This window comes from Microtus oregoni, unplaced genomic scaffold (genome assembly GCF_018167655.1).
Source record: "Microtus oregoni isolate MIOR12 unplaced genomic scaffold, Mior012 000012F_ref0000307, whole genome shotgun sequence".
Classification (NCBI taxonomy): Eukaryota; Metazoa; Chordata; class Mammalia; order Rodentia; family Cricetidae; genus Microtus; species Microtus oregoni.
In genome coordinates, this window is record NW_024543071.1 from 23,996,922 (window position 1) to 24,022,186 (window position 25,265).

The 25,265-nt window shown below is 42.9% G+C and overlaps 1 protein-coding gene across 9 annotated transcripts in view; it reads left to right on the top strand.

Annotated features, from left to right (window-relative positions):
• The window catches only part of Cpeb3 (cytoplasmic polyadenylation element binding protein 3), a 185,740-nt gene that overhangs the window by 126,782 nt on the left and 33,693 nt on the right, over positions 1-25,265 (top strand). For all 9 annotated transcript variants that reach the window (XM_041661041.1, XM_041661040.1, XM_041661038.1 and 6 more), the window contains 2 exons: positions 11,180-11,298; positions 23,482-23,596. In XM_041661041.1, coding sequence (XP_041516975.1) covers positions 11,180-11,298; positions 23,482-23,596 — 234 coding nt within the window. The remainder of the gene's footprint in view (positions 1-11,179; positions 11,299-23,481; positions 23,597-25,265) is intronic.

Genomic DNA, 25,265 nt, shown 5'->3' on the forward strand with positions numbered 1-25,265 from the left:
CACAAGTGTCTAATGACTTTCGTTGGCTGCCTCACCTATTCCATGCCCTAATTTATTTGCTTGCTGGCAATTTAGACCATTAGTAATAACACTTATGTTCATGTATTCTTGCTTGTGTCCTTTTCTTTCAAGTTGTTTTCTTTAGGCCAAATTAGAAGCTACTTAACGAGAGATGAAAATCTTAATGACTCCGGATTTGATGTCACGCGGCTTCCAAAAGCAATCTCTTTGTGACGTTTATGCTAATTTGGACATCTGCAGCAAGTTTCCTCTTGAGTTCCAAATCAGACGGCACGTTGCTCCTGTGAGCTCACCTTTTCGCTTCTTTGTTTGGCGTATAATGGGCCTCTGCAGAAGCCAGGAGCCACACTGGTGTGAATCATGTGCCCGGAGCGTTTCGATCTTTTCTCTAAGATCCTATTGACTGAACCTCGGCTGCCTTCCACCAGCACTGCTACCTCAGTAGAGTCTCAGGAGGAGCCTTAGGGCGACCTTGGTGTCCTGATTTTCCTTAGTACTTGCAGCACAGATGTACACCACTTTCCCCAGCCTGCTGTTCCTTGAACTGGATGGCAAAATTCTCCTAGAACAGTGGTATTTCTTTCTTTCTAAACTTGCCCCAGAATCCCTTTCTTCCCTTAGGTCTCTGCATAGATGTCACCTTAACAACAGTGACTGTCTTGACTTCTGTATCTAAAGTAGCTGCCCCTCAGCCCTCCACTCCCCTTCTCCTCATATTTATTTCTTACCTTCAGTCTACTCTTCTTTGAAGTACACACCCTCTGCTTCCCCGAAGAGAGTACATTGTCGGGGGTCTTCCTGTTCAGTTCACGGCTCCCATCCAAGCACCTCCCTGCCTGGCACATTTTCTCTCAAATACTCTTTAAACGAATGAACTACATACAGCTTTGCAAGCTGATGAACAGGCTTGTTACTTGCTCAGAGGAAAAGCCCATCAGGTTCTTGAGCTGAAAAGTTCCTTAAAGGTGTCTTACTCTAACCCAACCTTATTCAAAGAGACACAGAGAGAACTATCTTTCATTAGTGTACATAGCTTTTATTAGACTGACTTGAACCTGGGAGATCAATAGTTGATATTATTTTACCTGGTAAATAAAGGAAGAAAAAAATTCCATTAATTTTTGCTTAGAAGGGAAGCTGTTCTTTCTAAGGCTGTAATTCATATAGAAATTAGCAATTTAAACTGTATGACTCAATGTATATTTTCATAGCTGCTTGGAGACCAAAGTAGCCCTTGTCTTTTTCTGAACCCCTGTGCTCTGTTGTTCTCACATAAGCTAGAGTATTTCCAAAGAGATGTCTTAAGCTTGTAGCAGGTCTGAGTTGCCTTTTGTCTATTGCTTAACTATAGGGCTCTCCTCCTTGGCACCTCACCATTCATGTGCCTGGACGAGCTGCCGTGTAGTGAGTCTTTTGACTGGGCAGATACTAGGGTGCTACCTCAATGCAGGGGTGTGGCTGTGACAAGAGGATCCCAAGAAGAGGTGCTTTGATGTAAGCAGATGCCGTGGAAATTATAGTGGGGGTGACAGGCAGCTGAGATGTGAACACTGGAAGCTAATTCTCCATTGCTATCTTCTACCATGAGTCATCTCAAATGTTCTCATGTTTCTAGTTGTATTCCAGAGGGGGAATCAGATTAGTCCAGTTTGTATTTTAAGACTTCGCTATAGCCGATTCTGGTGGCGCAGGCCGGTGGGATTTGCTGAAGGAGGCAGAGGCAGGCAGATCTGGAGTTCGAGGCCAGCCTGGACGACACATTAAAAAAAAAAAAAAAAAAAAAAAGACTTAGCTATCATGTAAGTTATCCTCAAGGTAGAGCCCTGGATTCCTTGGACTGCTTAATATAGGAACAGCTCAGTTTTGTTTCCTTGAGCACAGGGCTGTGAATGTTGCATCTAGGAAGATAACTTGGCACAGCAAATTTAGTGAGTGATACATGTTTAGTATAACCTCTCTCAGTGTCTCCTGGAAAATGTCTCTTGTGCAAAGTTGCTGCCACTGGAGCTACAAAATAATGTCTCCCCACCCTGGACTTTCTATCCTGGTTCTGCATGAAGCATCTGTTCCCCGAACTGCTATACTCTCGCCCCTAGGGAAAGGGAGTGGAGCCTGTGGAAGCCATGCAGAGGATGTAGCCATGGAGAGCAGATGAACTCTCACTGTCAGTCAGCAAAGGCTTCTGGGCAAACACAGGGCAACAGCCGGCCTCTGAGATTGGGCCGGAGTTGCCTCTGAAACCCTGCAGAATCAGAAACACACCAGTGATGGAGGAGGATGTAACCCGCAGCTTCCCTGGGCAGCTGGTGCCAGCTTTGTCAACTGGGGCATAGTGCGGTGCATGCCAGGTACACAGGAGTAGAGATGGGTACTCCACATAATACAGGGTGGACCAAGTGATGGCTCCCTTCCACTGCCAGGAAAGCATGTATGTCTTTTGTTTTAACATGTATTTTTATTCTATTTTTTGTGTGGGTAATTTTGTTCCCATTGTGTCTGTCCACGTATGCATGATGTAGGTGCCTCGTATCCCAGGAGACCATACAGTTGTCAGCTGCCATATGGGTGCTTAGAATCAAATCCAGACCCTCTGAAAAGGGCGGCATGTGCTTCTGAGTGACTGTTTCAGCTGCCATCTAGAGCTTTTCTGTGCTATCAAGCTGGCTTGCCTGCTGACCTTGAGACTAAGGCTTGTAGTTGTGCTGGTTTACGTAATCCCACCACACTGGTTTGTGAACCTGGCAGAAGGCAGGTCACGTGGATTCAGATCCACTTTGAGCCAGGCAACTAAGGAGATACTGTTTGAGCGACAAGAAAGGGACAGGCATAGGACACTGAGTAGCTGTAGTGTGCTGGATTGTAGCACCTATTCCGTTTGTCTAAAGTCTGACTTTGGAAAGAACTGTTTGTGACTGTCACATTTTACCCCTTGTAGCTGGTTTGAATGGAAATAAGTCAGTGTTGTTCTCATCTCAGATTCCAAGTTCTTCCACCTTCTGGGTTATGTAAACTGCTCAGTTGAGAAGCCTCGTGATTTTAGCATGTCGTTACTCTTTCACACAGTATAATAAATACTTTGACTAATATTCTTTTATTTTTCTTTCATAGATGTAGGTCTTGGCTGATGGTCTTAACACTCTGGTGAATTTTGAATATATTTTAATATTTTATCTACTTGCAGTTTTCATTCCAGGGAGTGATTTTCTTGTGAAACATGGAAATTGCACTGTAGTGTAATAAGATGGTTTTTGTCTTGTCCTGTTTAGACAGATGGAGCAACTTCTATTTTTACTTTCAAGATCATAGTATATTCCCACCTAGACTGTTTTTATTAAACACCTGTCTTCTCAGCATTCTACTAAAGTTGACACATGAATTTGGTTTTTGTGAAGCATTTATAGTTTGGGAACTCTACAGGAAGGAGAACGGCATTCAGGGTGTATAAGCCACAGGACAAAGCTTGAGCAACTCCAGAAATAATAGCCAGCATGTTCGAGGTCACAGTGGTCACACTGTGCCCAGGCAGAGGTTCTAGGAAAGGGCAAGCAATTGCTCAATCCAGAGAAACCATAGTTCTCTCAATGAAGACTTTGTTTGGAAAAGAGCACATCGCAGAGACTGAAGTGAAATGCAGTTTCTGCAATGAAATTTGGCAGGTGAAGGAGAGAGGATATTTTAGCTTTGGTCTGGAGTTGCTGACAGGGCTTAGATAGGACCAAGGCTGAAAGTGTGGCCAAGAAAGAATACATTAAGTTAAAAGGACTAGAAATGGGGGGTGGCTCAGGTGCTAAAGTGCTTGCTGAGCAAGCATAGGACCGGATGTCTATAGAAGCCACATAAAGAGGTCAAGTATAACTGGGCAGTGATGGCGCACGTCTTTAATCCCAGCACTCAGGAGGCAGAGACAGGCGGATCTCTGTTAGTTTGAGGCCAGCCTGGTCTCCAAGAGCTAGTTCCAGGACAGGCTCCAAAGCCACAGAGAAACCCTGTCTCTAAAAACAAAAAACAAAAAAAAAAAAAAAAAACAAAAGGTCAGGTATGGCAGCATATTCTTGTTATCTCAGCACAGGAAAAGGGGAGACAGGATTCCCAAGACTTGCTGGACAGCCCACTTAGCCCAGTCGGAACACTTTAGGCCAGGAAGAAGCCACCAGAAGTTAACTTCTCGCTTCCAAGCATGTACATGCACGTTCACACGTGTGCGCGCATGCACACGCGCGCGCGCACACACACACACACACACACACACACACACACACACACACACATTGAGAAGAGGAGGAGGAAGGGAACAACTATGAAGAACTGATTAGAATGAACTACACTGAACCACTACAATGAACCTGGGTTGTCTTCCAAACAGAGTAGGTGTTCATAGTCTTGAAGAGGGGAAACTCTGTCTTAGGGAGAAAACGTGTTATCGGCCAAATCAGGAACTAATCTGAGGACATTAAATTCCACGGAGAGAAGAATTTAGAGTGTCAGAGCTTAGGCCTGAGGATCCGACTGAGAGAAGCATCTGCTGGTAAAGCAACTGAAGGGGGACAAACATCAGGCGTCTGGACTCAAGAAGGGGTGCTAGCTCCTAGCGATGTGACAGCACTGAGTAATTGAATCTCTGAACCTTACATATGCATCTGAGTTAATGTCTCAGGTTTTTCAGATGACATGAGACTACACATAAACACCAACACAAGTCTGAGGATTGTTAGTGTAAAATAATATGCACTCTGTGAAAATGTAGTACTTAGTAGCAATAAAATCACCCAACTGGTTTGGTCAGTTCCTTCTGCACTCCCAGTCTGGTCTCCATTTTCCCTGCTCAGGTGCTCATTACTGGCAGTGACTCGAGCGGACTTCTGGGGGACCTCACAAGGCACTCTTTATACGGAGCGCGTGATTACATAAACAAGGCTTTAAAGCCTAACTCTTTAACACCGCCCTGGGCTGCAGAAATACATTGCTGTTCTCCATCTCAGAGTGCTTCTTGTTCATCCCTAACTCCTTCTACCCTTTCCCACTCACAGCCAGCCCACGGGGAAGCAGTTGTTAGTGTAGTAGGAAGCAGAAAATGGGCTGGAGCCAGTGTGTGTCTCAGCTCTAGGTAGTAAACAGAGTCAAAGAGATCTGGTTCTGGCTCCAAGGGGCGTGTTTTGGAATCCAGGACTGTGAGCAAAGATATTTGCAGAGTCGTCTGAGTGTGGGCTACTTTCTTCCCGAGTCCTCTCGGTGTTTTCGCCTGTGCAAGCAGAAGATCTGCCTCGGCATTCAGAGCCTGCTTCTGACTTCTCTGTGTCTCTTCCTTACTGAAAATAATCTCTCTTCTCTCTTCAGTTTTTAAGAATATGTTTGAAAAACCGATTCTTTAGATTTTTAGTGTACTTTTTCCTATTTTTAAGGACTTAGTGTATTTTTCATTTTGTATGTATGTATACCCCGTGAGTGTGGCTATGGCGATCGACTGTGAGCCACCCTAGGTGCTGGGAACAGAACTCCATCCTCTGGAAGACCAGCAAATGCTCTTAATTGCTGAGCCATCTCTCCATCCCTGATATACTGTTTCTAGGTGAGAGTTCTCTGCTTGCCCCCGTGACCTCATTGTATATTAATGTCTAAGTTCCTGTGCCTAGGGCACGTAAGAGTTCAAACCGTTTTGGAGTTCAGGTTTTCTAGGCCAGCAATAAAGAAATGAGAGCTCTAGTTCTTCAGAGATCTGGGCAGCAGGCAGGGACTGTGGGATGATTGACAGGCTCTGCCTCCTGTTCACTCATCATTCCCTTGCTCCTTTACACGCAAGTCTGAATGTGCCCTGTCTATTCCTGCCGTGGTCTGTTTTCCTGAACTGGCTTCCTCTCTGTAAGTTCTGGGTGGATAAGTCTGCTGCAGTGTTTTTTCCTGGTGTTCTGTAGGACACGCCCACAGTGCCATGCCTGCCGCGTTAATAGTCATCCTTGCATCCTTATGTACAGACGATATGAATCTTAGTGTTTCCAGGGCAGGGTCCTTCTCTGCTGGTGCTCATCTTTGTAGAGCCAGCGGCTACCGTCATGCTCTGCGCCTCCTAGATATTTTTGGTTCTCTTGAAATGAATCCAAAGACAAACCTCCTGAGGCAAACCAGGTAAGTCCTCTGACCTGAAATTCAAGGTCAGAGAGAATGTTTGAAACAGACTGCTTGTGTCATTTAAAAAAAAAAAAAAATCTGAATGCAGGCGGCTCGGGCTGAGGTGCCCTTCAGATTGTTCTAGGAAGGTTGTGCGAGGTTGGGGGAGCTTGGATTTTGTGAAGTGAGAGTTATCTGCATATTCAAGGCTTGGACTTACCTTCTCAGGGTTACTCTGACCTGATCAGAAACCCATATGTTTGTTGGCCACCATTTTATAAATACAAACCAGTACATAGCCCCACATACTGGAATTTTCTTCTCATTTATGTCTATTATTTGAGCATGTAAAACACCAATAACATTTTAAAGGCAGGTATAGGTCATAGGCAGTGAGTCAGCTGCCACAAGGGACCATTGCTTGACTTTAGAAAGTTTTTTGACCCTCTAAAGCCTGGCAGCCATGGCCAGTTTCTTGCTGAGGGTATCCAGCAGCTGCTGTAGGCTATCTGATATTCCCAGTGAAAGAGCTGGAGTCTGAAACAGGCAAAAGAAGCAGTCTAGGCTGAAATTGACTAGTACATGTCTGCAGAGACTAAAGATTTCAGGGCCAAGAAGTCTGCTGCCCTGAGTTGGAGACACAGACCCAGAAGAAGGTGGCCATTTCTAGACCTACAATGGCAGGACAGGGATAAATTGTTGAATGTCATCATAGTCTTCATATGTGACATCTGTCTAGTAGTCCACAAAAGCAGCTACATGAATGGGTAGAAGAGCATGCCTGTTCTAAGGGGTGGCATTAACATCATGGAGCAGGAAGCCTCAGCAGAGCTTGTGTTCTCCATGACAGGCTTTACAAGAGAGGAGCAGATCTACCTTTACACAGACTCAGTACGTCTCCAAAGAGAGCATCTTCTAACTTCGTATTTCTTAGAGACTTAGTGAGTTTGTTGTTTATGTTCCTATGTGTTCAGGTCAAGCACCATAAGTCAACTCTTTGAAGAAGAGATTAATTTTCTTACTTCTCTGTAAAGGCATTGTCTGTGAACAAGTAGTAAATAGTTCTTTGTGGCTTGTGTAGCGACTGCCTTAGAGCAGCCCGTTCTTACTCTGGGCCAGAGCAGTGAGCACTAGTGTTCCTAGATGGTAGACTCAGGAGCTTGTTGTTCATTCTCATGAAAAAGAAAAAAAAATGTTAAAGGTGTGTCCTTGGTGACATTTTCTCTTGTTATTTTTAGATGAGACAGTGTTGATAATTGGTAACAAGCTGTGTGAGTTTCCAGATCTGGCTTGGGTTTTAACCCCAAATTCAACCCCTAACTTTGAATCTGAGAATTCCCATAAACTCTTCATCTGTGAAACAGTGATAATGACAACTGATTTACTCCACTGAGCCTGTGGGATGAGATGAACCAACAAATATGCTTCTTAGCCCAGTTCCTAGGACATTTTGAACACCCAAGGCCTGGTAGTCACAGTAGTAAGCTTGGTAATGATTTCTATTTATATGGGAGAACCAAATACTTAAAATTATAATATGAAAATTACATTTAAAATTTTAGAAAGCTTTGTATTTAAAAAGGAACCAAGAATATTTTGGAGGCAACTCTTAGTATGTTCTCAGGCATTAAAAGAAAAGGTCCTTTTAATTAAATTTACCATTCAAGAACCTAGCCAAATAAATTGGAATTGTGCCCTTATACCTTCCTGTTCTTTCTCCTTAAGGAAATTGCCCTGCCAGTCCATGTTTGTCTGAAGTCCCTCTCTGTTCCAGCCCCACTCTTCTAACCCACTTGGTACCAGTGGAGAGCTAGGGATTCCATTCTGACTCTCCTGAGCGTCACCCCGGGTCGTGACAGTGGCCGTGGAGAGCTAGGGATTCCATTCTGACTCTCCTGAGCGTCACCCCAGGTCGTGACAGTGGCCGTGGCCACCGTTCCTCCAGGGCCACTCTCATTCCTCAGTCTGGCTCTGAGCTGAAGGCTCCCATTGTTCACGGGTCTTAGAGATCCCCACACACCTCAGTCGCCATGACTGAAGCTGGAGGCTTTTTATGAACTTGTCTGATACAGAGCTGAAGAGGTAACGGAGAAGAGTTTTTGGCTAAAACAAAGCAAAAAATTTCAAATAGAACCTGCCATCAAACTTACGATTACAGAAACAGTATTTATAGGTATAGTTAATTGACTTTTATTAAAGTGTTTGGATTAAAACCATGGTGGACATGGCTAATGACCCTGAGAGCAGGTGCTCAGTCACTTTATTGTTTGGTACTGTGCAGCCCATCAAGTAATTTTAATTAAGGCTTTTTTCCCCATATCTAGATTACTTCATTTATTGACCAAATACTTTGTAAATGCCAAGTAGAACATAGTACATATCATTCACTGAGATTCTAAACTTTATGAGGTCATAGGCAACAGCTCAAATTTAATTTTACACACATCATAAATAATTAGAAATGGGGGCTGGAGAGGTGACTCAGTGGTTAGGAGCACTTGCTGGTCTTTCAGAGGACCCAAGTTCAGTTCCCAGCACTTGCATCAGGAGGCTCACAACCAGCTGTAGCTCTCGCTTCAGAGACTCCAACACCCTGGCTTCCTCAGGTGCCTGCACTCGTGTGCTCCTCCTCACACGCTGACACACACACCCATCCCACCTGCATTTGTGTGCCCCTCCTCACACGCACACACACACCCATCCCACCTGCAATCATGTGCCCCTCCTCACACGCACACACACACACACTCACACTCGTCCATAATTCAGAACAATAAAAGATGCATGAAAAGGAAAGCCAACACTTGTGTGATACTCCCATTTACAGGGCATCTTTGCATATATTAATACAGTTTAATATCACTGTAAGGTGAAAAGGACAAGCGTTTTCTTTCTTTTATAGGATAAAAGACCTGAAGAGACTAAGAAATGTTTAAAGTTGACAGTTCCACCATTTATGACCTCAAACCAGCCACGTAATCACACCATGTAATTCCCTGAACAGGGAAACAGAATTGAAGACAGTCCCTCCTTCATAGGCCAGGAAGATGCACTGATGCATGAGCACAAAGCCGTTATCAGTGCATGGTGTGCCGTAAATGGGCGTGGTTTACTGTCAGCAGTCACAGCACACAGCTAGTGAGTGTTAGGACCTACCCCCAGATCCAGGTCTCCTGACTCCTGACCCAGACTGTTCACCTTCCCAGTGACCAATAGACAGGATGGTCATAAAGGGAGTTGTCCTTTAATAAGAAAAAGATGGTGGACGAGAAGTGTTTAGAACCTCCCAGCACAGTGAAATAAATGTCTGAGGCACTAATTTTCAGGATTGGGTCACCATGCTTTATGTTCATGTATCAAATTATCATCATGTGGAGCCACACATTTGTATAGTTATTGCATGTCAATTTAAAATTACATTGCAAGCAAGATGTAAAGGCCCACGCTTGTCTTCCCAACTCTCCAGAAACTGAAATAGGAAGATGTTGAGTTTGAAGCTAACCAGAGTTACACAACCAGTTCTTGGCCAGCCTGGACTAGTCAGACCCTGTCACAACAGGGAAACCACACATATCATTAAAAAATAAAATAAAATAAAACAATCCCACCCCCAGCTATGTCCATGGAAATCCCTTCCATTAATATTGATGTTTGTGGTCAAAGTGAAGATAGTAAGTGACCATATCCACTGCCTGTAGGTGGGACCTCTATATCCAAATCCTCTCCCACCCCACCCAGGGCTCAGAGAGCATCTCTCCAGGAAGACAAGGCTGTAAGGATGTAAAAGCTGGAGGGCGGAGAGGAGTGCCGTGAACTGCTGCTGCCTTGGGGATGTGACGTGGCCATGACACTCCTGAACTTACCACAGCGTTGGGTACTGGCACACAGCCACAATTTCAACACAGGCTGGGGAGGGCCTCACAGATCCCATCCCTAGCTGAGGAGCTGTTAGCAGTTGATAGCTCTTTAGGAGTGTAGCCACTGGTAGTTTGTTTATGTTTAGTGGATGACCTCACACCTGTACACATATGGGCAGGCCTAACTGGACTCCATGGGGGAGGAGGGAGCAAAGAGAGGAAGGTGAATACAATTAAAACACATTGTATACAAGTATACAAAGAATAAACTTAAAAATCTTTAAAAGCTTTAAGAGAAAAAAACATTGACATCTGGAGATTGTAATTCTTCCAGGAGAATATTCCTTGGGGAAACAGCAGCAATAACATATAAATACACATCAGCCTGTTGGGCTGTTTACAAAGCAGCTTTGGGGAGCTCTAATTCACATGCATATGTATTTCATTGATTTAATGTGTGTTATTCAATAGCTTTCTATATATTTGTAGACTTGTATAACCATCAGTCACTAGGATCAATCTTAGAAAAATCTTTATCTCAAAAAGAACTGTATTCCCCCTGCCCTTTAGTTAAAGGTAGCCATTATCTGTTTTTTGCATTTTTGTTTGTTTGTTGTTGTCTTGATTTGCCTCTTCTGGCTCCTTTCACTTAGCACAGTATTTCAGGACCCATCCCTGCTGCACATGAGTCAAGGCTCTTGCTTGATGGATGGAAATGATGCTTATTTCCTGGCTGCTATTTGTAGTTTGCATTATGTGGAGTCTACCTGTCTTCATTAGTGAGGGCGAGACCTATTTTGTGGAAATTCCACAGAGGAATTGCTTCCTTGAGTAGCTATGACAATTAAACAGTGATATCAGAGCAACCAGTTATCACAGCAACATGTGATTCAATTAAGCAAGATAATTGTCTTAGTGCCTAGCACAGGGGTTCTCAAGTCCATTTGCCCCATTTGAATATTCAGGGTTTATTAAGAATTTATTAACAGTGAAGCAATAGATTTCTTAATCTGTAGCCCAGACTAGTCTGTAACTACTGTGTAACTCCAGTTAGCACTACATGGCAAGCTTCCTGCCTCAGCCTCCTGAACACTAGAATTACAGGAGTGAGCCCCACACCTGCCGCAGATAGAATTTTCACTACTGCTTCGAGGTTGAAGTACTGATCTCTTCCATCCTTTTGTTTTGTTCTCCCCAAGGCTATGCCTTCCTGCTGTTCCAGGAAGAAAGCTCAGTGCAAGCTTTGATAGATGCCTGCCTAGAAGAGGATGGGAAACTGTACCTGTGTGTGTCCAGCCCCACCATCAAGGATAAGCCGGTAAGTGATGTGTAGCCAGCTGCTGCTTTCCCAAGGCACATATGCAGATGACTAGCTGCTCCTCCTCCTTGTCGTGGAAATGCTGCGATTAGGAGCTCTTACCTGAGCTAACCTTGCTGTGTGGAGCTAGGACGGTTGCTAGTGATGAGAAGTTAATTAAAAAGTACTCAAATTTCATCTTACACTTTTGAGACCACAGGTAAACAAATGTGTCCTTGACACCCACCTACAGCTTGGTAAGCTGACTCCTAGTTGGAAAACCTGAGTTGAGGTGAGCAAGGCTCTTAGAGGTTTTGGCAGCTTTTTTCTGTTATTCTGATTATTTCAGATCAAGGACAGGAGGAATTTCTTTTTTGAAGTATCATAATTGGTCATGTGTATATGTCCTTGAATGTAAGTCTTTATGCTGGGTTGTATCTACAGCCACCCAATGGGTAGGCCAGCAGGTCACACTCTAAATGGACAGTTTCAGCAGGACAGGAGAAGGGCAGGACAGAGAGCATGGCACTGAAACTGTAAACTAATGGGTGGGATAAGTTTGTATGTAAAGGCTTGGTCCTTGGAGTGGGAAGTAGTTAAAAATAGTGATGTGGAATGGGGAAGGGGCTGAAACTGTATCTAGAGCCTAGAGCAGCCACCAGATACGAGATACTGGGGCTCACTTGGTTGGTTAAGTATATATAGGGTTTTTTTTGTTTTGTTTTGTTTTTGGGTTTTTTTTTTTTTTTTTTTTTTTTTTGGTTTTTCAAGACAGGGTTTCTCTATAACTTTGGAACCTGTCCTGGAACTAGGTCTTGTAGACCAGGTTGGCCTCAAACTCACAGAGATCCACCTGCCTCTGCCTCCCTCCGAGTGCTGGGATTAAAAGTGTGTGTGCCACCACTGCCCAGCCACTAAGTATATTCTTAGAATGTGTCTGCGAAGAGTTTGGGTTAGCTATAGAAATTCCGAGCTTGAGTCTTAACTTTAATATTTAAATATCTATCTGCTTGATTCCCAGTAAGCCATGCTGTCTTGGTAAATAACGGTTTTCCCAACTGTAAAATGGGACAAACAGTCTTTCTTTCCTGGGTTGCTGAAAAAATAAAATTAATGTAGAATCACTCAATGGAGAGTGAGTACTTGTGCAGATATAACTCTCTGCTGCTATCTGTCCTGCATGGTGCCGTAGTTCAGGACAGAGAGCTCAGCTATGCAGCCACACCTGCTGGGAAGAACAGGGTTCCCGACTTGCAGAAGAATGCCTCTGGGACTTGGTCACCTATAAGGAGGGGAATTAGTATGTAAGTAGAAGAGGAAATTACTACAAATGGGGTTATTGAGTCATGGCAGAAAGGTCAATACAGAAAAAGAAATAAGGATTTTAGCCATTATGAAAGTATCATTGTAAGTTCTGAGACTGTTGCCAAATTTTGGTAACAATAATGACAATGTTAAATACTATGGCTGTATAGGTTGGGAAATAAGTGAATGGGGAACCTTTGCTAACTTTGAGCTTTATTTAAAAAGTGTGTGCATGGTGAGGGAGACATGGGGACTTACTGATAGGAAGAGCATGTAATACATCACCTGAATAATAAGCCTAAAATTACTTAAGTCCTTTGGAGTTCTCTCAGATTCGGAAGTCTCTACCAAATTTGGCAATTTGTCTTAATAATCTATCTGCAGAGATGTCCTGCCCCTGACAGTCAGTGAAAAGTCAGTGAGCGTGAACTAGGAAAGGTTATGGTTGAACTGGCCATGCACTGTAGGAGAGGATTAGAAGACATTTTATACGTAAAAAGGCAAATGGATAGAGGCACATGACGACATAACCATGTCCACAATAGAGAACTAACGGTAGAATTGAGATGAGGAGATGAGACGGGCTCAGAAGTTCACATGACTGGCACTATATGGAAAGGAGGAGATGGCGTCTGGTAGGAGGGCCCTCACGTGGACAAGGTGTCTCTTGAGAGGGGAGCAAACTGACAGTTGCAAGCATAGGTGGGTGGAGATAGCACCACTCACTGCTCTTGAGTGTTTGCACGCTAAGCACAAGCATTGCTCCGGACTTTAGGGACTTCAAACATATTAGTGTAACTTTCTCTGCTGGAAGCTAGCTTCCCTTCACCTACCTGATCGCAGTCTGCCTTTTCTGAGCTGTAGGGGTTGTTTTTACTGCAGAGTGATAAATTCTGATGGTAACTATCAAATACATGTTTCTTTGGCCCAGACATACTCAGGGTTTCCAGCATTAATAGTTTGATTAAAATGTCAAGAGAAAACCCCTCCCTGATGATATCTCCAATTCGAAGGAAGTACATTTCATGGTTGGGTTCCAGTCTTTTGTCTCCAGGTTCACAGCCTCTCTTCTTGGCATTAGCTTTCCCTCCCCTGTTCCCAGCTTCATTTAGTCGTGCCTCTCCACTGGCTCGTGCACATCCCAGCTCATGCAGATGCCCCACAGAAAGTGACCGCTAGAGTCAACCTTGCAGTCCATGAGGACCCAGGAAACAGAAGCTTGGTCTCGAGCTCATTCACCAGGCTTTCTCAGCGTGGTTCCTCTTTGTGCCATGTCTAAGCTGGCTAGCGTTCATGCTCCGCCCTTCAGGATCCCAGTACCCTGGCAGTTGAGTTTAGTTCTTTCTGACTCCTTGTAGTTCCCTTGGAAATATATCGGGTTCCAAAAGTTACCTTGTAGATTTTTCTACCCTTTGTCCTTATTTATTCCTTTTCCTCAGATCGAACCCCTCTTCCGGTTAAGTGGATCCAGTTATTCAGATTTTTTCCCCCAGTGCAGGGCCCAAAGTGAAGTCTACTCTAAGCTATCTTGTCCAGGATCATGCTTCTCTCTAAGTCAAGTGGATCCCAAACTAATGGGTTTTAGGATATTAGATAGGTGGGTTTGTAGATCCATTTTAGAATCCATGGCTGTCATATTGTCTTGTCCCACCTAGGAAGTCTTTAACAGTTTTTACCTTGATTTCCTTAAATTTATAACCTTGATCATGATTTGGGTACCTTTTTCCAAGAGCTTCTCCAAAGAAGGAAATCCTTGTCTGGCATAAGACAATAGTGCCTCCTATTTTCTTCTTAGTTTCTGAACTTGCAAATGAGTCCAGAGCTTCTTAGAGCTTGAGCCTTTGAATGCTCTATGCCATTTTTAGGGAGGTAAAATGGAAGTTCTATGTAGCCAGGATGCTACATAAAAGCCAGTGAATAAGACAGGCAATACTTTGCTTAAGGGATTGTATTCAGTGTTTACCTAAGTGTCTTCTAAAGAGCACATGTCCAGTCGACAGCTATCTTGAAAGTCTCGTGTACCAAAGACTCATAACAGCAATGGGTATCATTGATTGTATACTTAACTTTGTGCATTATATATTAATTTTCACCTTTAATTTAAATTTCCATATCCCCAAAATACCAAGAAACATTAATTTAGCCAGGCTGTAAAATTATCTTACAATATATAAATTTGTAAATTTAGGTTTAACCCTAAATTTTATATTCCTACTTTGGAGATGACTCTTATGTAGATTCCTATGAAATTAGTTATCTGAAACACACTCAAAGAATACACTTCTTCCCAGGAAAAGTTCAGTAACCTAAATGGATTTTATTTTATGTGTATGTGTGCTATCTTGAATAGGTTTGTGCAGATAAGTGTAATGCCCTGTTGAGGTCAGAAGAAGGCATCATATGCCCTGGGGCTGGAGTTACAGGCAGTTGTTAGCTGTCTGATGTGGGTGCTGGGAACCGAACTCAGGTCCTCTGCCAGAGCAGCAAATGCTCCTAACTACTGAGCCATTTCTCCAGACCTCCAACCTGAATGCTGAGGTGTGAATTCCTCTTAAGAGTTTTAGTAATCAACATACTGTTAGCAACAATCCTTTCCTAGTAGCATGGAACTACATACATACACATGTATGTAGACACTGAACCAAATTGCTTTGCTTGGGTACAAGATTGCTTGAGGCTATGAATCTGAAATTTAAAATCACCAAATAATAACGCTAGTTGCATTGCTAAATCATTTTTCTGTGTGAGAATGTTGTGTGATATTTTTATTATATTCTGACATATAAAACTTGCTTGGAGTCAGAGGGCACAGCTAGCCACTAGCTGACCTAAATTAATCATAGAAGTTTGGAGAACTGTAGACAAAGAGGAGACAGGAAGTAGTAAGGCGGGGCAGACCGAGGAATGATAGAGGTAGGAGGTGACTGGTGGCTGCTTCTGCTTCTCTGACTCCAAGCAAGCTTTATTTGTCAGAACACAATCAAAATATCACACAACATGAGAGAGATTTACTAACTGCTAGTTTTGTCAGTAGATCAAGGAATAATCTACTAGCCACTTCCTTTCTTGTGTTTGTTAGTGCTGGGGCATGCACAGAGGACCATGGTCATTCTAGGCAAATACTTGACTACTGAGCCCTCAGCTACTATTGGCCATTTCTAATGTATAGAGGACAGGCAGATTTGAGTTTGAAGAGAAGAAAGTGGTTGCTTACTAGAAGAGATACATCTTCAGTCCACCAGGAATCTCTGGCTCCAGCCAGTGGCCTAGAGAATAGGGAACTTCACATGCTGGCGACATAGTTAAAGTGGAGTCAGAGAAGCCTTGATTTCAGTCCTGAAATAGTTTCAATTTTAGATCCTTGGTTCCCTCAGATTTAGACCATTTGTGTAGCATATGGTTATAGTAAGGGTAAATGTAACTTTAGAAAATGTATAGCTCATATCTTGCTTTCTCTTAGTGGTTATTAGTTTACAAGAACTCCGTATACTTTTAAAAGGTCACTTAGGGGCTGGAGAGATGGTTCTTTGGTTAAGAGGATTGGCTGCTTTTTCAGGGACCCAGGGTTCAATTCCCTGCACCCACATGGCAACTCACAACCATCTGTAACTCCAATATCAAATACTTTCTTCTGACCTTTGCAGCATCCTACATACATGTGATGTGGTACACATACAAACACATAAGAAAACACTCATGTACATGAAATAATAAGCAAATGGTTTCTAAAATGCTTCTTAACCCAAAAATGAATTCATATTAAAGTCTGTGCCATTCTGGAAAAGAAAAGAAAATGCATAGCAGAGAGATGCATTTAGGTGTGTAAAGTGCTAGTAGTTTCAAAGCCAGTCAGCTTTAAGTGGCATTTGATGAGGATGAGTACAAGGTTGAGTCTAATTCCATGGCTAACCTGTTACCTAGTAACAGCAGAAATGGGCACAGAGTAAGCCAAAGCCCCAGAGCACCCACTGGTAACCAACACAGTGCATTATTCCTATGCCCCCGGAAGTTGAAGAATGAGGAACATGTTCTGGGAGCTGTGGGAGGGCAGTAGCCAAGCTGGGTGTGGTGGTACCTACCTATAATCCCAGCACCGAGAAGAGTTTGAGAACAGAGTGGACTACATGGTAAGACTCTCTCTTTCAAAAAGGAGGCAGGGGAAAGAGCATCATTCCTCATCAACTCTTCATAGAGCATTCATTAGGGCTGCACACTTTCCTGGGCAATCAGGACCACACAGATGTGTGAGCTCAGCCTCAGAGGACCCTAGCGCTAATGGAGGGAAGTAGGTGTGTGACTGGTAAGTGAACCAGGGAGCCTCAGGTACCCAGAGAATCATCATAGGGAATGTTTGGGTTTGGGGAGTCATGGACGGAGAAGAATGTGCTGATGACATGACTCAGTCAGGAAAGCATGTCTTTACAGGAAAGTGTTTGCTTTGTCTTCTGTGTAGCATTTAATTAATATTGGCTTTATTAACCCCAGCATAGTGCATGCATGCATTCCATAGCCATTTTGTAGTGTGGTTTATTTATTCTGTATTTGTTCACTAAGCACCCATATGAAAGAGTACACAGACACCATGTTTCATTTGCTGAAGGTTCCTAAGTAGCTGTAAAGCCCTGTGTGGAGTGGGCTCTATAGCGTAGGGCAAGTCACAGCGCTTACCTTTTGTACCTGGACTAAGCCTGGTAGGGCACTTGGAGCATCCTGGGAGCACAAGAGAATTTGCCTACCTTTCCAGAAAGAGTTCTGGCTCTTCCGATGAGGTTTTCTGGGCCTTCTATTGTCTGAGGATCAGTTAGAGCCATGGTTCTCAACCTTCCTAATGCTGCAACCTTTTAATACAGTTCCTTATGGCGAGGTGACTCCCAAACATAAAATTATTTTCGTTGCCACTTTATAATTGTACTTTTTCTACTGTTATGAATCATAATGTAAATATGTTTTCTGATAGTCTTAGGTGACTCCTGTAAAAGGACCATTTGACCTCAAAGGGGTCAAGATCCACCAGTTGAGAACCACTGGACTAGAGGGTTAGAGGGTTTGACCTGTGGCCCCAGGGCTATGTAGAATACAGAACTCTTATCAAGGCCAAGGACTGGGGCGGTGGTGGTGCACACCTTTAATCCCAGCACTTGGGTGGCAGGTAGATGCATCTCTATGAGTTCGAGGCTAGTCTGGTCTATAGAATGAGTTCTAGCACCGCCAAGGTTACACAGAGAACCCTCCCTGTCTTTAAAAACAAAACAAAATGCCAAGGACTGATCATTTTCTGGGTTCTATTCTTTCTTCTCCTCCTGGGAGTTAATTGGGGTTGTCTCCAGTTCTCTCCATCAGTAGAGATGAGTACTTTAGAATAATAGATGGTAACTCTTCCTGGAAATTGACTGATCTGCTTATTAGTATCTATGAGATGAAAATTGGCTCAAATTGAAATTCCAAATATGTATGTGCTTTTGATAAGTTCGATCCACAAATCCTGCTGCTACGACTGTTAGTTTTTGGTGTTTAATAATAAAGCAGGTCCTTGTATCATGAAAGAGGCAAAGAAATTTACAAACTCTAAAAGCTCTCTTTCTGCCCCTGCTGGCACACTTTAGTGATTTGATGAGGGCTGTGGTGCCTAAAATAGACTTGCTGACAGCTGACATGGGTCAGAATCCATCACTCCAACTGACCCGTGGCAGCTATATGTCAGGGTGCCTGGGCTTAGCTGACTCACCCTGGCAGTGAGGATGAGCTGCAGCTTGCTGTGGAGAGAGAGAGCATTCCGAATAGTTCACACTATTGCTTTTCTGTTTCATGTAAAGGATTGTAGGCTTGGGGAAGAAAAATGCTCTTTTCTCAAAGAATCTGAGTAGGAATTTGAAGGGTATGGAATGGAACAAACAGGATATCAGAAAGGGGGTTAGAGTAGACAGGTTCTCAGCTCTGAGAGGAGCTTTATAAGAAAGAGAACTAATAGCCAGCTGGTTGGTGATGGGAAAATATTGGCTCAGATGCCTGCACTGACATCAGATTGCAGTGTTTGTTGAGTTTTAGAATTGCCTTGGAATAGACACATGAGAACAAGACACCTTGCAGTAGGATTTTCGAGTGGGGGGGGGGCATAACCAGAAGGATGGAATATAGAGCAAGGTGTTCCAAATGAGTGCCCACAAGATTATTTGATCTATGAATATCAAAATGCTTAGTCTAAATAGAGAATCCTAAAATTGTAGGAAGGCTAAGTGATGTTTAAAACAAAACAAAAAAACTTGAAGTCCTTTAGTCTCTTTTATTCCTTTCTTCTCTTCTTCTTTCCTTTCTCCTCTCCCTCCCTTCTTCCCTCCCTCCCTCTTTCCTTCCTTTTTTTTTTCTTTTTACACAGGGTCCCTATGTATAGCCCTAACTGTCTTGGAACTCTATGTGGACCACCAGGCTGGTCTCGAACTCACAGAGCTTTGTCTGCCTCTGCCTCCCAAGTGCTAGGATTAAAGGCATGTGCCAGTATGCAAGGCCATTCTGTTTTCTTTTGTTCTGTAATTAAAAATAGAACAAAAATACATGTTTACATTTTAATTTGGAAGGTTTTGTTAAATTTCATTAAAATCTTTTTTAGCCAGTGACTTTTAGCATATGTCCTTCAGTCCAAAGAAATGATCCATTTGTTTCTTAATGTTTGCTTAGTAGTTGACCTGATTTTATTTCTACTAATCACCTTTATCTTTATGTGAATGAAATTTTAGTTTTAAATTTAAATCCATATCTAGTGTTTTATTCTTTATTGGTAGCAAAAATAACCAAAGTGATTTGGTAACATATATTTGATGAGGGCTGGAGAGATGGCTCAGTGGTTAAGAGCATTGCCTGCTCCTCCAAAGGTCATGAGTTCAATTCCTGGCAACCACATGGTGGCTCACAACCATCTGTAATGAGGTCTGCTGCCCTCTTCTGGTCTGCAGACATACACACAGACAGAATATTGTATACTGTATACATAATAAATAAATAAATATTTAAAAAAAAAAAAAACATATATTTGATGAAATTTAGTCTGAGGACTTTTAATTTTTTGGACAGCTGTCTAATACTTAAATGTATTAACTAATTTACTATATTACATTTATGTTTTGTTGTTGTTGTTGTTTTTCAAGACCGTTTTTCTGTAGTCTTGGAGACTGTCCTGGAACTCGCTCTGTAGACTAGGCTGGCCTTGAACTCACAGAGATCTGACAGTCTCTGCCTCCCTGAGTGCTGGGATTAAAGGCGCCACCACCACCTGGCTTTAAATTTACTCTTATCTATTTGAAGTTGATGTCTGTAGAGGTAACCTTTACAAAGCAATAACAGGAAATAAGGAAAATGCCTTGAATCTCAGATCTTTTCAGCTGTGTTCTGGCCAGCCAGTCATCCAGGGTACTTTATGGTAGACTTTGCAGCAAGGCAATTTTGTCCAAATATGAACGGTAGTAGGTGTTATGTTAAAAAATTCCATAGAAGCCAGGCGGTGGTGGCGCATGCCTTTAATCCCAGCACTCGGGAGGCAGAGGCAGGCAGATCTCTGTGAGTTCGAGGCCAGCCTGGACTACAAGAGCTAGTTCCAGGACAGGAACCAAAAAGCTACGGAGAAACCCTGTCTCGAAAATTCAAAATAATTAAATAAATTAATTAATTAAAAATTGCATAGAAAAATTTTTGATATGTTGTGTTTAACAGTGTTGAGCAGGTTTCATTCCTGTAGACTTCCTTCGAGTTTTTAATTAAGTGCATCTGTGAATGCCCCGAAACTTCTAGGAGCAGGTAATCTACAGCTTTCCCCGAATAGCAGTGGTCTGACACCGCAACCCTGAAGACTTACATTCTGCACTGCACATTGTGAGACCTCAGAAGGGGAGTTTGTGCTTTCACCACTGACTATGGGTTTTATTAGTGGTGCATTCCCCGCGACTTATTGAACGCTGGTGTTCAAAGTTACTATGTAGCATAAATAAATGTTTATGCCAGCAAGATTTGTGTAAAATATTACTGATTCAGAAGATAAGAATTTAGAATACACATAATTCAGCCAAACGTAGATTTCATGGTCCTCAGGAGTGCCTTCCTAGGAATGCATAATTCAAACATGAAACTGAAGCAGAACAAGCTGTGCATTTTTCTCTCATAAGTGCTTATAGAAGCATTGTCGCTTGCAGGGAGGCACAAGTCTGTGAAAGCAGCTTGTATCTCAGAGAGAGCAGCCATTGTGAGAGGGAAGTCTGTGCTGCTGGAGAGAGTGCTGACGTAGGTCTGTGCCAGCATTGCATAGTTCTGTGGAGGTGCCAGTTCTGGGCAGCAGCTGGGAAATGCAGGTTTCATGAATAGGGCTGATCAGCACTGTGTCCTAAGCCTTCTTCCTGTGTTTTTACCTAAGCTGTAATGCCAAGAATAGAGCAAAGGAATGGGGTTGTGTGTGAGATGATGAAGTGGGGGTGTGATAGGGGAAGGAAGGCCATCATCAATGATGAAAGCTCTCACAGGAAGGTCCCAGGTCTTCGGCAGCGTTCCTTTGAACAGTTATAGCACACAGCAATTTCAGAGTCTGTAATATGTTTCCTGTAATTTTGATGAAATGAAACCAGATCTCTATGGAAACCACATGGGAATTATTTTCATTTTGAAACAAAGTGATGTGTTTCCAGTTGGAGTCAGGGGTACACAACTTTGTAGTCTCTGCTACATGGGGGTGGAGGGTTGAGACTGGAGGATTATTTGAGTCCAGGAGTTCTTGAGACCATCCTGAGCAATACCTTGAGACAGCAACTGAAGCAAAAAGAGGGTGGGGGGCTAGTGACCTTGACCAAAGTCAGCTGGCCGAGTGGGTGTCCTAACAGCTGCGTAGGTAGGAGAGAATTCTGTGCAGAAGACCAATCCCATTTCTTTAACTGGTAACACTAGGTCTTTATCCCTACAATATCAGGAAATTCTTGTGTTTGTAATTAAAAATTAATGACATACCCTCATGAAGGGTGAAGTCACCTTGTGGGACTCCCCAGGGATTAGTCGTTTAGCCAAGCTGACAATATTTAACAGAAAAGAAGCTTTTGTGACATAAAGATGGATCAAGTTTCGGAGTGGTGATGGAATTGCTAATGGGTCCGTGTTTTCAGAGTCTAAGGAAGAAATTTCATTGCTAACAGGCCCCCGTTTTCAGAGTCTAAGGAAGAGATTGAATTTTTTTTTTGTGGTTTCTTGCTGACTAGTGAGAGCACCCATGTTTAAAAAAAAAGAAAAAAAAAGAAAAAATTAAAAAAAAAACCTCTTCTAAAAAAATTGCCTGTGTAAACTTGGTAGCAGTTTTAAGGGCTGTGCAGGCTGTGCATTCTAAGGGGCAGTGCCAGTTTTAGAGGAGCTGGAGGCGGACAGAGGCAGAGTTGGCAAGAGCGGAGCGCCAGGTGTGCTGAGCCAGGCCACAGAGACCGGAAATGAATTCCGTGGATACTAACGTACGGAAATTCACCTGTTCTGTGTCCTGCCTCAATCTGGGAGAGCCAGAGGACGGGCATATTTATTCCTTAAGGACAGACAGGTGCCATTTCCCAGCTGGTTCTCGGTGGCCACCCTCTTGCCAGACTGGTTGCTTTTGGGGAGCAGTGTCACCCTTAGCTTTTAGGGTGGAAACAGTAGCCTTGCTTTTGATTTGTCCATTTGTTTTTAAGCTATTATTTGTAATCCTGTTGTGATTAAAAGGAATTTTTTTTAGGGGTAAACTGATAAGGTATTTAATTTTTTAGTGTATGATAAAATAGTACAAACCATGGGCATAAAATTAAGAATCCAAATTTTAAAAAATGTAGGCAGGCGATAAGGTGGCGCAGTAGGTAAAGTTGTTTGCTGCCTGACAGTGCCACTGCCTGATGGTCTATGGGATCCTCAGGAGGGAACTGACTGTAGACATTGTTCTCTGACGTCTGCTCATTCGGCATATATGCCTATGCATATACACACATACACCGCACACACAAACACGCATCCTCTAAGAAGAAAATTGTTAGGAAGTTTAGAACCGAAGTAAGTTGTAAAGGTTTCTTTTTATATTCCTTGAAGTCTTATGGATTGGTGGAATAGCACAGCAGTTAAAGGTGCTCACTACCATACCTACTGACCTCAGTTCAAACCCTAGAACTGACATAGTAAAGGAGGAGAACCAACTCCGGCAACAAGCATGGCTCTCTTTCCCCTGCCCCACCCAGCCCCTTGTCTGTCTCTCTGTCTTTCTCTCTTGCATGCACAATTGTGCATGCGTGTGCATGCACACACACACACACTAAATTTGCCTTTGTCTTATCAACCTTGTGCACACACACACACACACACTAAATTTGCCTTTGTTTTATCAACCTTGTGTAGGAAAATCAGTTTAATAATTAGACACTTCTCTAAGTGTCAGTACTTGGTATCTCTGTGATTGGTGGCTAACTTGAGTGTTAATCTGTGTTATGTCATATAGTTTGAAAGGAAAATATTTTAACTTGGGGCGGTGATGAGAATTCAAAATCCAGGCAAATAGGTAATTCTTAGAAAATATTCCTAATTTTCTGTTCCCTGTAGATGGATTCATTACAAAAAACTAAATGGTGTACTGTGACAAATTTCCTACAGTCTGTGCTGTGTTCAAATGAACTGGATTCAAAACCCAGGATTTGTCAGAGACTGCCTTTTAATGACACAGGTGGTTTGTGCATAGTGTCTAAGTGTTGAGTAGCCTCCCCAAGACCGAGAGGCACCTAATGCAGATCGGGTTTAGTAATTAACCTGATTTCGTTTGGGACTTGGATGTTGTAAAATGCACAAACGTTGGGTTTATCTTGAGTCATCTTATTCTCATTTGGGGTTGATGGAAATGAAGTAAGGACCAAGTAAACAACTTTTTTTCAGGTGCAAATTCGACCGTGGAACCTAAGTGACAGTGACTTTGTAATGGATGGTTCTCAGCCTTTGGACCCCAGAAAAACTATCTTTGTTGGGGGAGTTCCACGACCCCTTCGAGCTGGTGAGTGGAAATAGTAACGCCACAACAAAAGGGATGACAACAAAAACCAAATGTGTTCTCTCTGTCTGGGTCTCCAGTCAGACGGGCACAGCCTCCAAAAGGAAGTCTGCCATGGCCATGTCGGTTTCACTGAGCTGACTTTTCTATGGTTAAGAATTTTTCCCAAAATGCTGTATAGCCTTCTGATGCAAGAGTCCATTTCATTAAACCATTTTGTGGAAAGGATGAGCTCTATTCAATTCTTTCCTATTTACCCGCACATTAAAATAATAATATCTGGCAGTGCGCATGCTCATGCAAGTTGGTGTTGCAGTTACCATCAGAGATCTGTCCAGCGCATGGGGAGCTCGGCCATTGAGAAGTCAAACTACTGCTGGGAATTGTACCTGGGAATTATACTAGACCCCTGGGCCTCCCCCAGCAAGGCAGGATCTAATTAGTTTTAATGATTTCCAGAAATAAAAATGTCCAGAAATGATAGAAATGATATATTGAGGACCTCACACATTCTAGACCAAGCACTCATATCCTCACTTGCTTTCTACTGTTATTTTGAGACAGTCTCCCAAAGTTGCCAGACTGGCCTGGGACTCACTGTGTAGACCAAGCAGGCCTTAGACTCCTCCTGCCTCAGCCTGTCAAGTAGCTGAGACTGCAGGCCCACACCTGGCCTACCTCCGTTGTTGCTGTTGTTTGTTGTTGCTGTTGTTTTAATTTGTTTCCAAGGATGAAACATTCATGCAGCCGAGGGTAAACCGAGTCATAATGAACTAGAGATTTGAAGTGGCATTGAACTGATGCCTCTACGTGTAAACCCGGAGACAAGCCAGGAGCAGTGACAGTCGCCTGTAAGCTGAGCATCCCAGAGGCTGACACATGATGATTTCAAGTCTGAGTTTTACCTGAGCTACTTACTGAGTGAAGACAAGGCCAGGCTGGACTATATAGAAATCTCAACATAATTTGAATTCTTACTCCAATCTACACACACACACACACACACACACAGAGACACACACACACTACACACACACACAGAGACATACACATACACTACACATGCACATGCACGCACATGCACAGTCTACACAGTCTAAACACACACATACCCCAACCACACAAGCCCTTTAGAACTCTAGAAGAAGTTAATGGCTTGTAACTTGTAACTCTAGCACGGAGAGGTTGAAGCAGAAGGGGTCTTGAGTTTTGGGCTAACTTACTTAGTGAGCCCCTGTCTCAAAAAATAAATGGGATATGATCATAATTCTGTTTTAAAGAACTTTAAAAAATATTGTGATTATGTTAATTTTATACTATGTCTAAAAATCAGAGCTCTCTGGGTTCTCTAATGAAAAACTGAGCCAAAAGAAATCACTTGATAAAATCCAGGAAGGGCCAAGTCATTGGGAACAACTCGAGACAAGAGCAGCTGCAGCATTTTGGTCCTAAGTTATATGTGTGTTTAGGAACAGGCGATGTGAGGGGGTGCTGTAGAACACTCATGGCTCTTCTGACTGTCGATGTGCAAGGCTGGAGAAGAAGAACCTCACTGAGAGTTTCACTGCACACAGATTTTACAGTTGGATAATCACTGCTATACCTTGCAACTAACTGCACAATACAATGGAAGTTGTTTTAATATTTGACCCTGCCCCCTTACTTTCCCATA